Genomic DNA, 12794 nt, shown 5'->3' with positions numbered 1-12794 from the left:
CAAACTTTATTTTCACTCTTTTGTCTTTTTTTCCACTATTTTGCCCTCCACGGCTGCTTTCCCGTCCACTAACTTTATCGACGTCCGTGCTATTCAACGTTTTTCGACATTTCCGGCTCTAATTAATTACCTATTCATCCCATCGACCTAATTCTGCGCACCTAATTCGATCACAGCCACTCGTTTGATATTATCTCTTCTGAAAACGTCACAACTGCTGCAGACACGTTTTGCGGACACGTTTTGGTGACACGACCCCACCGACATAGGTTAGAAATAATTTCGCATTAAAAATAAATAAATGATTTGCTAAGTTCAAAACTGGACCAAGTTTTTCTCAATGCACCTTTAACACAGGTTTGTGGGTTTGATTGTTGGCTTCGGAGGCCGCATTTCGATTTAGGCAGACGAGAACTACGCTGCCTCGAAGTTTGATGCGTTTTGAAGAACTAAAGTAAGATCTAAGGATGGTTTTTTTTTTTTTGCTGCTAGACTATGTCAGAAGGAGAACAGGGCTCTCAGACGGGATGTCCTTCATTTTGCGGATGGTTGTCTTTGAGCCCTGCTTCTGCACACGGAGTTCTTAGCACAATGGTAGAGAACTGCAGGTGGCCGAGGTTAGTTTTTCCACTACGCCGCGTACCTCGTGAGCAGAGTAAAGTGATCATCTTTAAAACCCTATTTCTTTGTTACTTTTTGCTCTTTCCCTCTCTAGTTCCGATGGGAACCCGGATGCCTTTCTATCAACTAATCGACGGCGTCCCGAGGTGCGCTAACGTGGACCCAGCACTCGTGAGAAAAGCGCTAAACTTCAAGGCCAGCAAGGGAGACCTTGTGCAGTGGTCGTATCCCAAAAGCGGAACGCACTGGGTGCAATATCTGATTCAGCTGATACTAAAAGAAGGAAAACCCGTTGACTCGTACGAGGAGTTTGCAAGAAACTGCCGACCGATGGAATACGTGGACATCGATGGGTGGAAATCATCGCTGTCATTCCGATGCTTCGCCACTCACCTGCCTCCACGGCCAGAAACTATGAGTGACGAAGCCAGGTGAGCGCGTGGAAATGTAATGTAGCTAAAGCTGATATTGAGCAGAGAAGGGAAGAGAAATTGGGGGCTCGTTATTACGTACATATGAAAGAGGCCAACAGCCAACAAATCCAAGGTGCTAAGGGGAATGTTTCTACACTTTTTTAAATATGTGGTATCGATGAATGAGAGATTATTAGCATAATAATATTATCGCTCAATGATAGTTGATTAGCAAGAAGAAGAAAAACAACCGCATGCAGCAGTGCGATCTGAACCCGCGACCTCCAATTTTCGCTTTACTGTGTTCCACCATCTGAGCAACGTCGACGGCTGTGCAATCATCTGCTTTCGAAGGTGTATGTTGCACATGACCTAACCCTGAGATTGTTCACCAAAGGCACCCTCGTTCTTAGCGGCGGACGTAGTACGTTCGCTAAGCTGGCAGGCAGTCAGTACATTCTGCCTCTGCCTATTTTTCTCTTGGCAACCTTTTGCTCGCGCTACCATGTCTTAACGCCGCAACTCGGCATACAGAGTTTATAGTTCTCTGGCGCCACTTCGGTTATCTTTAATAGATTATAACTGTTCCTTTATTGGCGTCATAAGCATGCCTTTTTGACACTCATACCGGAATGACAGAGGAGGGGAAAGCTACGCACATTTCGACAGAGCCGCGAGGAGAGACTACCAGAGCGCACCTACAGCGATTGTTCCGCCACTACCGGGTCAGAAGAGCCGGCGCTTTTAGCTCTACAGCACTAAATGGGCTCCTAGCGAAAAAGGCGTCCTTATGGCGATGAAGCCTGATAAGCAGCAGGCGCAGTGAAGGACGAGAGGAGTGGAGAGGAGGAGTGAGGAGTAAGGAGATGTTCGCGCTGATTGGCGGAGACAGAGAAGGTAAGGCGACGCGGCGGAGTCGCCGGTGCGGCTTTAGTTTGCGTGCGCTAGGACTTGGAGAGGTAGGTCATGCCCCCCTCCCCCATCACCCTGCATGCACAGCTCAGAGCCTCCCTCCCCACCTGGTAGAAAGAAAATTGTCTTCTGCCCCTCCAGAAAAAAAAAATTCTGGTCATGTGCCGGACACATGACTGTCACAGCACTTGCCTCGAGCATGCTTGCGCTCGCTTCACGATGCGCTATTCGCCGCCATTAAACAGATGTCTAGGTGCCGCAGGCATCATGGACCCATGATGTGATCAAAAAGACAAGTAATTCGCAGCTTCACAACCGGAGATTTATACTACTTTCTCGAGGACGATGTGAAGAATCGAGTGCGCGGCGTAAACAGGGCAGCGGCTGAAGAGGAGGCTACCAGGAGAGAAGTACGATGGCAACTTGGGCTAGTTGGGCAACGTTCATTTTGAAGCAAGAAAAAACACAGCGCGAACAATGACGCAGGACGAAGGATGTATTGTGTATTCTCATTCTTGGTCCTTTGTCCTTTTCACACTGTGTTTTTGCCTTCAAAATGCACCAGGAAAGAACACCGAAAACTGAGTTGTTCACTCAACGACCCTACGCGCGTTCGGAGATCACGCTTACGGTGGCGAGAGGCGGCTGTCTCGCCTTGCACTGCGTCGCCGCCGGCGATGTAAGCTACTTTAATCAACCCCTCCGCCCCCCCCCCCCCCCCCCCCCTCCGGCGCCTAATGAAGGACCGTGTGAAAGGCGGGCGCCTAAGTATACAGCGGGTCGTTCGTTGGTTGTAGCAGTTGGAGTGGTCAGGAAAGCGCGACAAAGTAGTAGAAGCGGAGACGGGAGCAATGACATGGCCGGGAGTTTCAGGGGGAAGAGGTTGACTTTGATGCTGACATGAGAGGTGACTGAAAAGCACGGTTGGAAAACGATTGTGGTTCCTTCATATCAACAAAGGCCAACATGGTTACGCCTAATCGGAAAGCATGTATTAATCTAGTAGTTCAGAAAGAGTCCATATAAAAGGTGTTTCCTGTTTGTCAAATTACTTTACCGATTACACGACACTGTGCCGTTTAAAAGAGAATTGTCAACAACAGCTGGACAACGAAAATTACCGTAGAGACATGTGGACTTCGAACACTGCATACAAATTATAAGGTGTCAATATAACACGTTCACCAAAACTTCTCAGCAGAGTTCTTCACTGCCGGCGGGGCTTGACAGGGGCGGAAAAGGGCTATCGTGCATATAGCGAATTTACAAACAGGAATAGCCCGTCAATAAATTTTTTAAGAGACAGTTATCATACATCGCCTCTTGTCTTAACCTTCTCGTGCTTCCGTAGCTCAGCTTCCCCTGGCAGGAGAGCTGGAGTGCGTAGTCTCCGCTTCACGTTAAATTTACAGCATCTTTCGTTCTCTCATAACGCGTGAGAGCGAGCGGGCTCCCAGAGTATGGTTGACATCTCGAAAGGAAACACGCGCATTTGCCAGCCGTGCTCTTTTGTTCAGGCTACATAATTATAAATTTCTTTTTAAGAGAGCCCTTTCATCTTTGGGGAGCATCCTGCTCATCAATCGGGGGTGTCTAATTTTTATGCTGAAATCCCTTTGCCCTGGCGTGCCGCACTGTTCTTTCGTGCAGATTCATAAACGACATAACCATATATGTGGAATCGTACCTGCGCTCTAGAGAGAAAGCCAAGAACACTTATATCGATTAAAATTAACACACTCAAAAATAGAGCTGTGAGAAGGCCATCAGGTACCATCACATGAGTTATGTGTCGTGAACTACAATACAGTGTGTTAACTAAGACAAGTGATGTCAGTTATAATCGGTTAGAGTAATTTGAGTAGTGTGCATGCATATATACTAAAGTATACATAACGGCAATGCGGGAGGAATGCTTGTAGTGACTTCATAGAAGTTCAAAGATATGAAGTAGACCTAAAAGCCCCGCTTGACGATGTAACGAAAATCATGCCAGAATTACAACACCAGGGTCAGGCAAGAACGGCCAGATCTAAAGCCATGCTCGGCATGCTTAAAAAATTCTCAAGATGTACCATCGCAGCACCGCAAACATTGTGTTTCATTGCTTTTCAGCGTAAGAAAAAAGTGTTGTCCAAATCTTTCGACCCTGTTTCTAGGATCAGTTTTATAAATGGCAGATAGCTTCCACCCTGATGAAACTAAAATGCTGATTGGCGGTTTATTAAACACAATGACAAAATTTTAAGACTGGTGTGGAAGGGAAGAAATGGTTCACTTTAGCGACTTCTAGTCAACATTCAACGGCTTGTCAATGGTGATTTAGTGAGATTATTTTTCTTAAAAGTTGGTCAGAAATTGTGCCAAAAAATAGTTTTACTTGTTTCATTTTTGAAGACTGCCTATGTCGGTACCGGGCTTCCTAGATGCTTGTTTTTGGTGAGTAATTCAGTGCATAGCTTTTGCTGTTATTTCGAGACAAAATACACTTTCAACAAGTAAATTAACTGTTACGCATTGTGCTAAAAAATCACAATTCTTTTTTTCAGACAGTTTATGCCCCGAGGTGTTTGAAGCTTAATTTTCTAGCGGGGTGCGCTCATGCAGAGTTTACGAATACGAAATTTACAAAAGGCTGCAGTAAGCGTTTCGTTCTTTGAAGCACACAAAAAAAATAGAATGTGAATGTACGAGAAACAAGGAAGCAGCCTACTATAATGGCCAAATTGCTATAAAATTACTAAAGCTGCTGCAATTGACACCTGTAAATCTTTTAAAGCAAGAACTAGGCCTTGTAGATATTTACCTAAAATATATGGTGTTCACAGCTGGTGTTTTTAGGCTTACGGCAGTTATTAAAAATCAAACGAATGCCCGGTGCTGCAGCTAGCAATTCACTGATTACTGAAATTTGAGTGGTATCGAAAAAAAAACACACTAATCAATTTCTGGATGTGCCTAATTAGATTCCAATATTCTAGCAATTCTGACTTTCTTCAATTACTCAGCAATTTTGCGCCTGAAACGCACACCCTACCGTCGTAAAGATACTGTATTTATTCTCTTCGCAGGTACGTTTACGTAGCTCGCAATCCATGGGACACCTGCGTGTCACTTTTCCACATGGTCACCAACCTTAGCATCTACAAATTCCAGGACGGCACATTCGACGAATTCTTCGAGGTATTCCTGAATCAAGACTTTGGCTACGGCTCCTACTTCGACCACGTGGCTTCTGGTTACGCACTCAGAGACGTTCCCAACGTGTTTTTCGTCACCTATGAGGAACTGAAAACTGACACTCGCGCCACTGTGATCAAGGTGGCGAACTTTCTAGGCCCCTCCTACGGCGAGCGCCTCGAATACAGTGAAAACGGTTTGCTGGACCAAATCATAGAGAGATCCTCTCCTGGCTACATGAAGAACGTGATCGTCATGAACCTGGCTGGAGGGGAGACAAACCAGTGGGACGCCATGATGACCAGGAATAACATGAGGTGTAGAGATGGAGTCGGCGGGGATTGCACCAAGTATGGCATCGTTCGGAATGGAAAGGTTGGAGATTGGAAAAACTACTTTAAACCGGAGCAGCTTCGGCGCCTCGAGTGCGAAATTCAAGCACAGGGTGAAAAAGCTTCGTTCATGCACCTCTGGAATGACATAAGGAAAGAGGCGCTCGAAGCTTCTCGCCTTTAAAAATGTACTTCCTAGTCAATAAACTGCCCTTTTAGAAGTTGTGGCAGCTGAGCGCGTTTGGTATGTCAACACATATCTGAGAATGACACGCTATCGGCGCATTTGGGATAGATGAAAGGAGGGCTCTGCCCCGAACGAAGTTTGACCTAGAGTGGCACTTACAAAAGACGTTAACTTCACCACTGTTTTTGTGAAGACTGTTTGAATTGATAGCCTTCCATCTCGACTTTGAGGTCTGTATTTAGCTAGCTATGCCATTCGGCAGCTGCAGCCTAAAAAAAAAAAACAAGCTGAAGGGGCGACGTCAATGAACAACGAAAAGGCACCTAGAAAATGACCTTAGAAAAAAGGGCCCCGATTTAATACTTTGTTCTGTAGCGGTGGGTAGTCTTTTTTTTTTTTTTGACATTGGACATCGCATTAACTTCGTCTGTTGAACGGCTGGCTGTAAGTTGCTCAACAAGGACAGGGTGCTGGCAGTATTTGTGCTGCAGTGTAACAACTATTCTGACTACTTGCCAGCAAATGTTATAGATGATTGTTAACGTTGAGGCACATCCGACTGTTGGTGGGATTTACGTGATACTTTGAAAACGCGGCATCTGGAATCGCGACAGACGCACTGGAAGCATGTCACCTCCTCTTTTCACGGTCGCTATCCGTTAGTGAATGCTCATGTATTATGTGCTGCTTAAAAATTGCTGCTGCACTGAAGACGACAGGAATTTCTTTGGTGCACTTTTAGCAAATTCGAATAGCTTTTTTCTTGCCATGATGATCGGCTGGGAAGAAGTCTTCAATTAAAAATACAAGGTGTTTCACCTTAAAAAATCTTTAAAAATAGGTTTTTCAGTTAGAATAGCGCTTTTTTTCGGCATAGCATTGGCAGCAGTGTAGCGCATCAGAATACAGCTAAGATGTGATAACTAGCATGCTGCGAACTAATATAAAACAGTTAACTTTTTTTTACTATTAGTCTTGGACTCTATAATCACAAAGTGAAAAGGGAGGGAACACCACAGGTTGCTTAACAACTTTTCGACAAGAAGTTTTATCTTCGTCTGGAAAAAGCGTTTATCATGGCGGCGTTTAAATAGGGTAATACCTCCGATAAAGAACGGCCGGTGAAGGGGAGGAGGGTGTGAAGTGGCAATGGTGTTCGGATGGGGAGGGTGAATCTTTCTCCGGCATGATGGCTGCTAAAGTTGGTCAACCGGTTGACCTGCATAACTGTGAAGAAAAAGGCCCCCTCAGCACAAAGAAATTCGGCAGTGTGCGTGCGACAGGTGCTTTGGAAAGATTGGCTGAGTTGACCTGAAAAAGTAAAATTAGTCAGCAATGCAATGGATGGATTAGCAATGGATTAGCAATGGATGGATCAGCAATGGATTAGTCAGCAATGCGGAACGAAATACCTGAAAAAAAGGAAAAAGAGAAAACATGCGGGTGAGTTGTTACAAAGCGTGGAAAGAAGGAGGGAGGTAGACAGCATGTGATTACTGTCGGCGGGAGGCGTCTTATCAAGGCTAGTGTGTATTAGAATGTCTTTCAGGTTTGTGTTGCCTCTGTATGTTACACTCGGTGCGTCGGGCAATATTATCTTGAGAAGATAGTTGCCAGTTAAAATAGAGTGGTATTTCCGCTGATTATTGTTTGTGTTCGGAAGGGCGTTTGAGTATTTTGTATAAGTGCAGGAGGCCGCTCACTGTTAGCTTTTGTTTGCTTCTTAAGTAACTCGCCTCGTTTTAGAGCGCTTGCTATTTGGAAAGCACTGTTAATGGAGTTCTTAAGATGGTTACAATAAACTAGGTTGTTCTCTAGCTAGTGGAGCTGTTTAAAATACTCATCGTCGTCGGTACATATTCTTCTCAGGCGCGTTGCCTGTCCTACGATTATGCCTTGCGTACAGTGTCTTCATTGAGTGTAAAATTCAAGCATTACTGCGGTTCTGTACGCTTCTTGTAAAGTGAGATTTTAAGCTGGATATTTTCTAAGCCGACGGTAGTGTCGAGGAAATTGACGCGTTGTAGAGTAATGGGCAGCAAACAAATGCTGAAGTGGAACTAATTAAGATGCGAGACGAATGCTTTTAGGGTCTCAGATCTGTGTTGCAATATCATAAAAATGTCGCCTATGTAACGCAGTATATGATCGGTTTACTGAAAATGAATTAGGAATTTTAGAATCCAATAGCCTCGTAAGAATTTTTGCATAAGTCGGTGTGAAAGGAGCGCACATATTTGTTCCAAATACTTATTATCTTCAAGTATTTAGAACAAGTATGGGCACTTCCTTCGCACCGATGTATGCAAACATTTTTGTAGGACTATTAGAGTCTGAACTTCTTAATTAATTTTCAGAAATACTGATCACATACCTGAGTTTTATAGGTGACATTTGTATGACGTGGGAACACGGTTCCGAGGCCCTAAAAGCATTCGTCTCGCGCCTTAACTCTTTCGCTACCGCGGAAAAATGCACGATTTGGAGCGTACTGAAAGAAATTTTTTTTCTCAAGAACTAATACACCCAGCACATATTGCAATGCATGAAATTGTAGCTTATTAGTTACACTTCTGAATGAAACAAACACCAGAGTTGTGTGTGCAAAAGTAAATGAACATTTATTTGTGAAATTTGCTAAAAACACAAAAAAAGTAAATAGCAAAAACAAATATTACCGGCTGCACTAAGCCCGAACTTGATTAGAGGAAAACTGGAATATACAAACTGTTGCACATGTTTATAGCTGTCATTATTCATAGTTTCAGCTATCAGAAGAATTTACTGCTCTTTCCATGGCTTGTCAAGTCAGGGGTCATGACTGTGGTGCCACTGTGAAGAGCAGTCAGAGGTGAAGATGTGAAGTAGAGGTAGACTGACAAGTGCTTCACATAAGGTTTTATCTTTGTTCCTCCCTTGTTCTCTGATAGCCGAGCTTGTAGTTTCTTCTTTTTTTCATTCTTTTCGGTTGGTGTTGAATGGATTCTATGGGAGGATTGGGGGCGTGGACTTCTTTTCCCTCATCATACCCGAAGATTTCTTGAATGAGCTGCTCCTTGAAAGCCAGCTGATAAAATTTGGCATTTTAGGCAAACTCTAAAACATCAGGATCGATGAAATAAGTTTTATCGATGTGGTTCAAAAGCCAGGACACTTTTCAAGTGTTGCCAATAGAAGCTGCCGCCACTGAATCATCCGGGTCCGTTACGTGCAAAAAAACAAAAACAAAAAAGCGAAAAACCAATTTTGAGAAATGATTTTTGATGGCAGAGGGCCAGAATAGATTATTCTGGTATTTCAGTAGAGATACAGTCGTGGCAGGTCAACAATTACAATGTATATGATGATTCCAATGAACATCAGAATCTCCAACAGATTCACGTCTTCCCATGAGCCGTCACGCCGAATTTGCTGAAAATCTTCATCCACGCATACTTATTAGTGTTTCCGCACACGATCTTCATCATTTCCGCCGTGAAGAGGATCAAAAAAAAGTCGAGAACTCGAGCGAATCTCCGAGCGCCGCTCCGCAGCTATGTGCCGATATGGACACCTAGCTGTCGTCTTGGTTGAAAAACGCGACGCGACCTTGAGCATTTGGCAAACTGTCTTCGCTATACGTTGTCAAGACCCTGAAGCACAAAAATAAACCACTGTCATCAATTACAAACCGTATGCACCGCAGAAAACACACAGCGAACGAAAACAGAGCTTACATGCAAGTACGCGCTGACGTTTGTAGGGTCTGCTCGCGGGCAAGTCAAATCCCGCGCCGCTCACCGCGGGTAGTCTGGAACCCTTCTTCCCGAGTGGTGGGGCGGGGGGAGAGAGGCAAGGAGAAAGCCTTTATAAGGCGAGACCGGAGAGGCTCGCGGTCTCTTGCTCTCGGACCAGCCCTGCGAACGGACCACCTGACCCAGCTGCCACGACGACGACCGGCCCCCCTGATGTGAGAATAAACCGTTTGTACGAAGTCCTGCCTCGAGTGACTGCCTGTGCGTCCCCGCGCAGAGGAATTGCCCACAAATAATGGCGCCCAACGTGGGGCTTTAATTAACACCTTGTGGACGATTTCTCTGCCGATTTTGGGATGTGCAGCCAGACTCGTGGCAGGCCCTCTTTGTTCAGGGCCACGCCGGACCGATAGGGTTAAGGAGCGGGTCAGGCGGAATGTTCGCGGGGTAGCGACTTGTGCAGTGTTGTAAATTTGTTAGGGGTCTTGTGTTATTTATGTAGTTTTCGGGCGTTTTCTGTTGTGTATTTCCGCGTGTTTGTAGATAGATTGTTGTGTAGGTGAATGTTCTTGTTGCCATGAGCAGTTAGCCGGTGCGGCCGGACAGTTAGCGCGAACTATGCCTCCCAGAAAGGATGTTTCGGCCACGGCTTTGGATGGCGGGGCAGCCGGTAGTGAGATGGCCGACGCGGCGGCCGTAATAGGGGAGGTGACTGAGATGTTTGCCGCATTAGCCCGTCAGCTCGGTTCGGTGGCTGGCGCCAACCAGGCCGCAGCATCGGTAGCATCGGCGACAGCTTCGCGCCCGAGGATAAATATGGAGGTCCCCTCCTTTTCCGGGTACACGGACGCGAAATCAGTCCACGAGTTTTTACAACAACTCGAGGACTACCAGACGGCTCTGGGCGCCCCAGATGACGTAGTGCTAGGGCAGGTCCTGCCTGTAGCACTCGTCGAGAGCGCGGCGCGATGGAGGCGCTGCCAGCCGACTTTCCAGTCGATGGCGGACTTCAAAGATCGTTTCCGCGCCGAGTTCTTGCCGCCTGATTATGAGCGCCGGATGCTGGATGAGCTCGCGTTGCGCACCCAACACCCAGAGGAAAGCCTCCTCGAGTACGTACGCGCAATGCAAGAGCTGTACAAGAGGGCAGACCCGACGGCAACCGACCGAGATCAGGTTGCGCGTGTGATCAGGCAGTGCCATCCACGCTTCAAGCCGTATCTGCGGGGCCGCAGTTTTACAAACCTCGAGGCCCTGGCGCAGGAGGCCAAGACCGTGCAGGCGGATTTACTCGCCGAACTGCGCTATCGGCCGCCCCCCAGGCCGGCCGAATCGCTAGAACCGGGATGCGCATGGGATGGAGGCCGAGAATGCGCGATGAGGGCTCGGCGCGCCGAGGTAATGGCCGTGGAAAATCAGGCGGAACCCCCTGTTGTCCCTCGTGCGCTTGACCCGTACGCATTCGAGCAGCGGCGTCGTGCCGGTCTCACAGGCCACGCGCGGAGCGAGCGTCAGGATTGCGCGGAGAAAGGGGAGAGCCGTCCCCAACCGCTTCGTGGAACGAGGGGTCCTCCATCTACGCGGCGGGTGAATGACCGGCTTTGCTGGAATTGCAACCAGCCCGGCCACGTGGCACGCGAATGCCAAGCTAGGCGTATGCAGGGAAACGCCAGGCGCTGGCGGTGATGTCTGGTGGCAGCGGCCTTTCACCGTCAGCGGGAGAATTTCATGGTTGTCAAGGCGCTAGTCAGGAAAAGAACTCCCGCGCCGGCGACGGGGAGGCCTTTGTCCCGCTCGCCTGTAGAGCTCAGGGAGTCGTTCCGCGCTCAAGCCCTTTTATGCTAGTGCAGTTAGCGGGTCGATGCTACTCTGCACTCGTAGACACGGGCTCAACGCTGTCACTGGTCGGTGACGAGGTGTACGAGGCCTGCCGGATAGGTAACATCCGTGTCAGACCGGCCGAAACCCCGTTAAGCTTAGCAGCTGGGGCGGCAAAGGCAAAGGGAGCAGTGCGTCTTACGATGCGTTTTGACGGCAGAAAGCGGAGACATCGCTTCGTCTATCTGCCTGGCTTGTCAATACCAGTAATTCTGGGAAGGGATTTTCTCTCGAGCGAAGGCATTGTGCTCGACATGGGGGAGAATGGCTATCGTTACAGCCAGCTCGCCCCCCTCATTCCCTTCGAAAGCGCATCCTTGCCCGGCTGTCCTGCACAAAAGGTGGTTGTCCACACCTGCGCGACAGAAAGGCAGGTGAGCTCCCTCGAGACGCTGAGAGACGGTGGCCCGTTGGAAGCGATTATTGCGTCTTTCTCAGGACCCAGTAGTCAGCGCCGAAGGCTCGCGGAAACTTTACTCCCGTTTTCGGATTGCTTCACGGAGAAACCGGGCAGAACCGACCTGCTTCAGCACGAGATTCAGACGGGTGATACGCGCCCTTTCAGGTGTAACCCGAGGCCGTTAAGTGCGCATAAGAGGCAGCTTCTCGACTGTGCCCTAGACGAGATGATTGACACCGGTGCGGTGAGACCCTCACAAAGTCCCTGGGCGTCACCAGTGGTTCTAGCGCCGAAGAAAGATGGATCGGTCAGGCTGTGTGTTGATTATCGTAAGCTCAACTCACTGACGCCTACGGTTGCGTACCCTTTTCAGTCGATCGAGGCTGTGATGTACGCGTTAGGGAACGCGAGGTTCTTCACAGTCCTAGATGCAAGCAGAGGGTACCTGCAGATTGAGGTGGCCGAAGGTGACATTGAGAAAACCGCATTCACCTGCCACCGCGGGCTCTTCGAATTTACTCGACTCCCGTTTGGTTTGTCTAACGCCCCGAGCACGTTCATGCGACTGATGGACATCGTGCTGGGCGATGCAAGGTTCAACTACGCCATGGCGTACCTCGACGACGTTGTGATATTCTCACAGTCGTTCGAGGAGCACCTCATTCACCTGAATTCCGTTCTCGATAGAATGAGACGTGCCGGTCTAACCATAAATCCAAAGAAAGTGCAGTTGGCATCGAAGAGAGTGAACCTCTTGGGCTTTGTCGTGGATGATGGCACACTGAGACCGAATGATGACAAACTGCAGGCAATTCTGAACTACCCCTGCCCCATGGATGTGAAAAGCTTGCAGAGGTTTTTGGGGATGGTTGCGTTCTACAGGCAATTCATCCCGCGCTGTTCGGAGCTTGCAAGGCCGCTGAACCTGCTGTTGCGTAAAGGCTCGAAGTGGGTCTGGGGCAAGGAACAGAGTGACGCATTTGTTGCCTTGGCTCGCGCGATAGCGAATACCGCTAGTCTGCGCCTTCCCGACCTGAACAAGCAGTTTGTCTTGCAGACAGACGCTAGTGACTACGGTGTTGGAGCTGTTTTGTTGCAGGAACACGAGGGCAAACTGCGCCCTGTCGCGTTCGCTAG

The 12794-nt window shown here is 47.9% G+C and overlaps 1 protein-coding gene across 1 annotated transcript; it reads left to right on the top strand.

Annotated features, from left to right (window-relative positions):
- Window positions 1–719: 719 nt before the first annotated feature.
- Window positions 720–5642, top strand: LOC149361587 (sulfotransferase 1C2A-like). The gene is made up of 2 exons (XM_089567463.1): window positions 720–1052; window positions 5018–5642. The coding sequence occupies exons 1-2, from the start codon at window positions 721–723 to the stop codon at window positions 5640–5642; spliced, it is 957 nt and encodes a 318-aa protein (XP_089423589.1). The 5' UTR covers window position 720.
- The last annotated feature ends 7152 nt before the right edge of the window (window positions 5643–12794 follow it).

This window comes from Amblyomma mixtum, chromosome 2 (assembly GCF_055824585.1).
Source record: "Amblyomma mixtum isolate Tamu chromosome 2, ASM5582458v1, whole genome shotgun sequence".
Lineage (NCBI taxonomy): Eukaryota > Metazoa > Arthropoda > Arachnida > Ixodida > Ixodidae > Amblyomma > Amblyomma mixtum.
The sequence above is the reverse complement of the archived record's forward strand: the minus strand, read 5'-3'. Positions and strand labels throughout refer to the sequence as shown.

Coding starts and splice junctions, on each gene's coding strand:
- LOC149361587 (XM_089567463.1), top strand. CDS start 721: ATGGGAACCCGGATGCCTTTCTATCAACTAATCGACGGCGTCCCGAGG. Junction 1,053..5,017: donor ACTATGAGTGACGAAGCCAG/GTGAGCGCGTGG, acceptor TTCTCTTCGCAG/GTACGTTTACGTAGCTCGCA.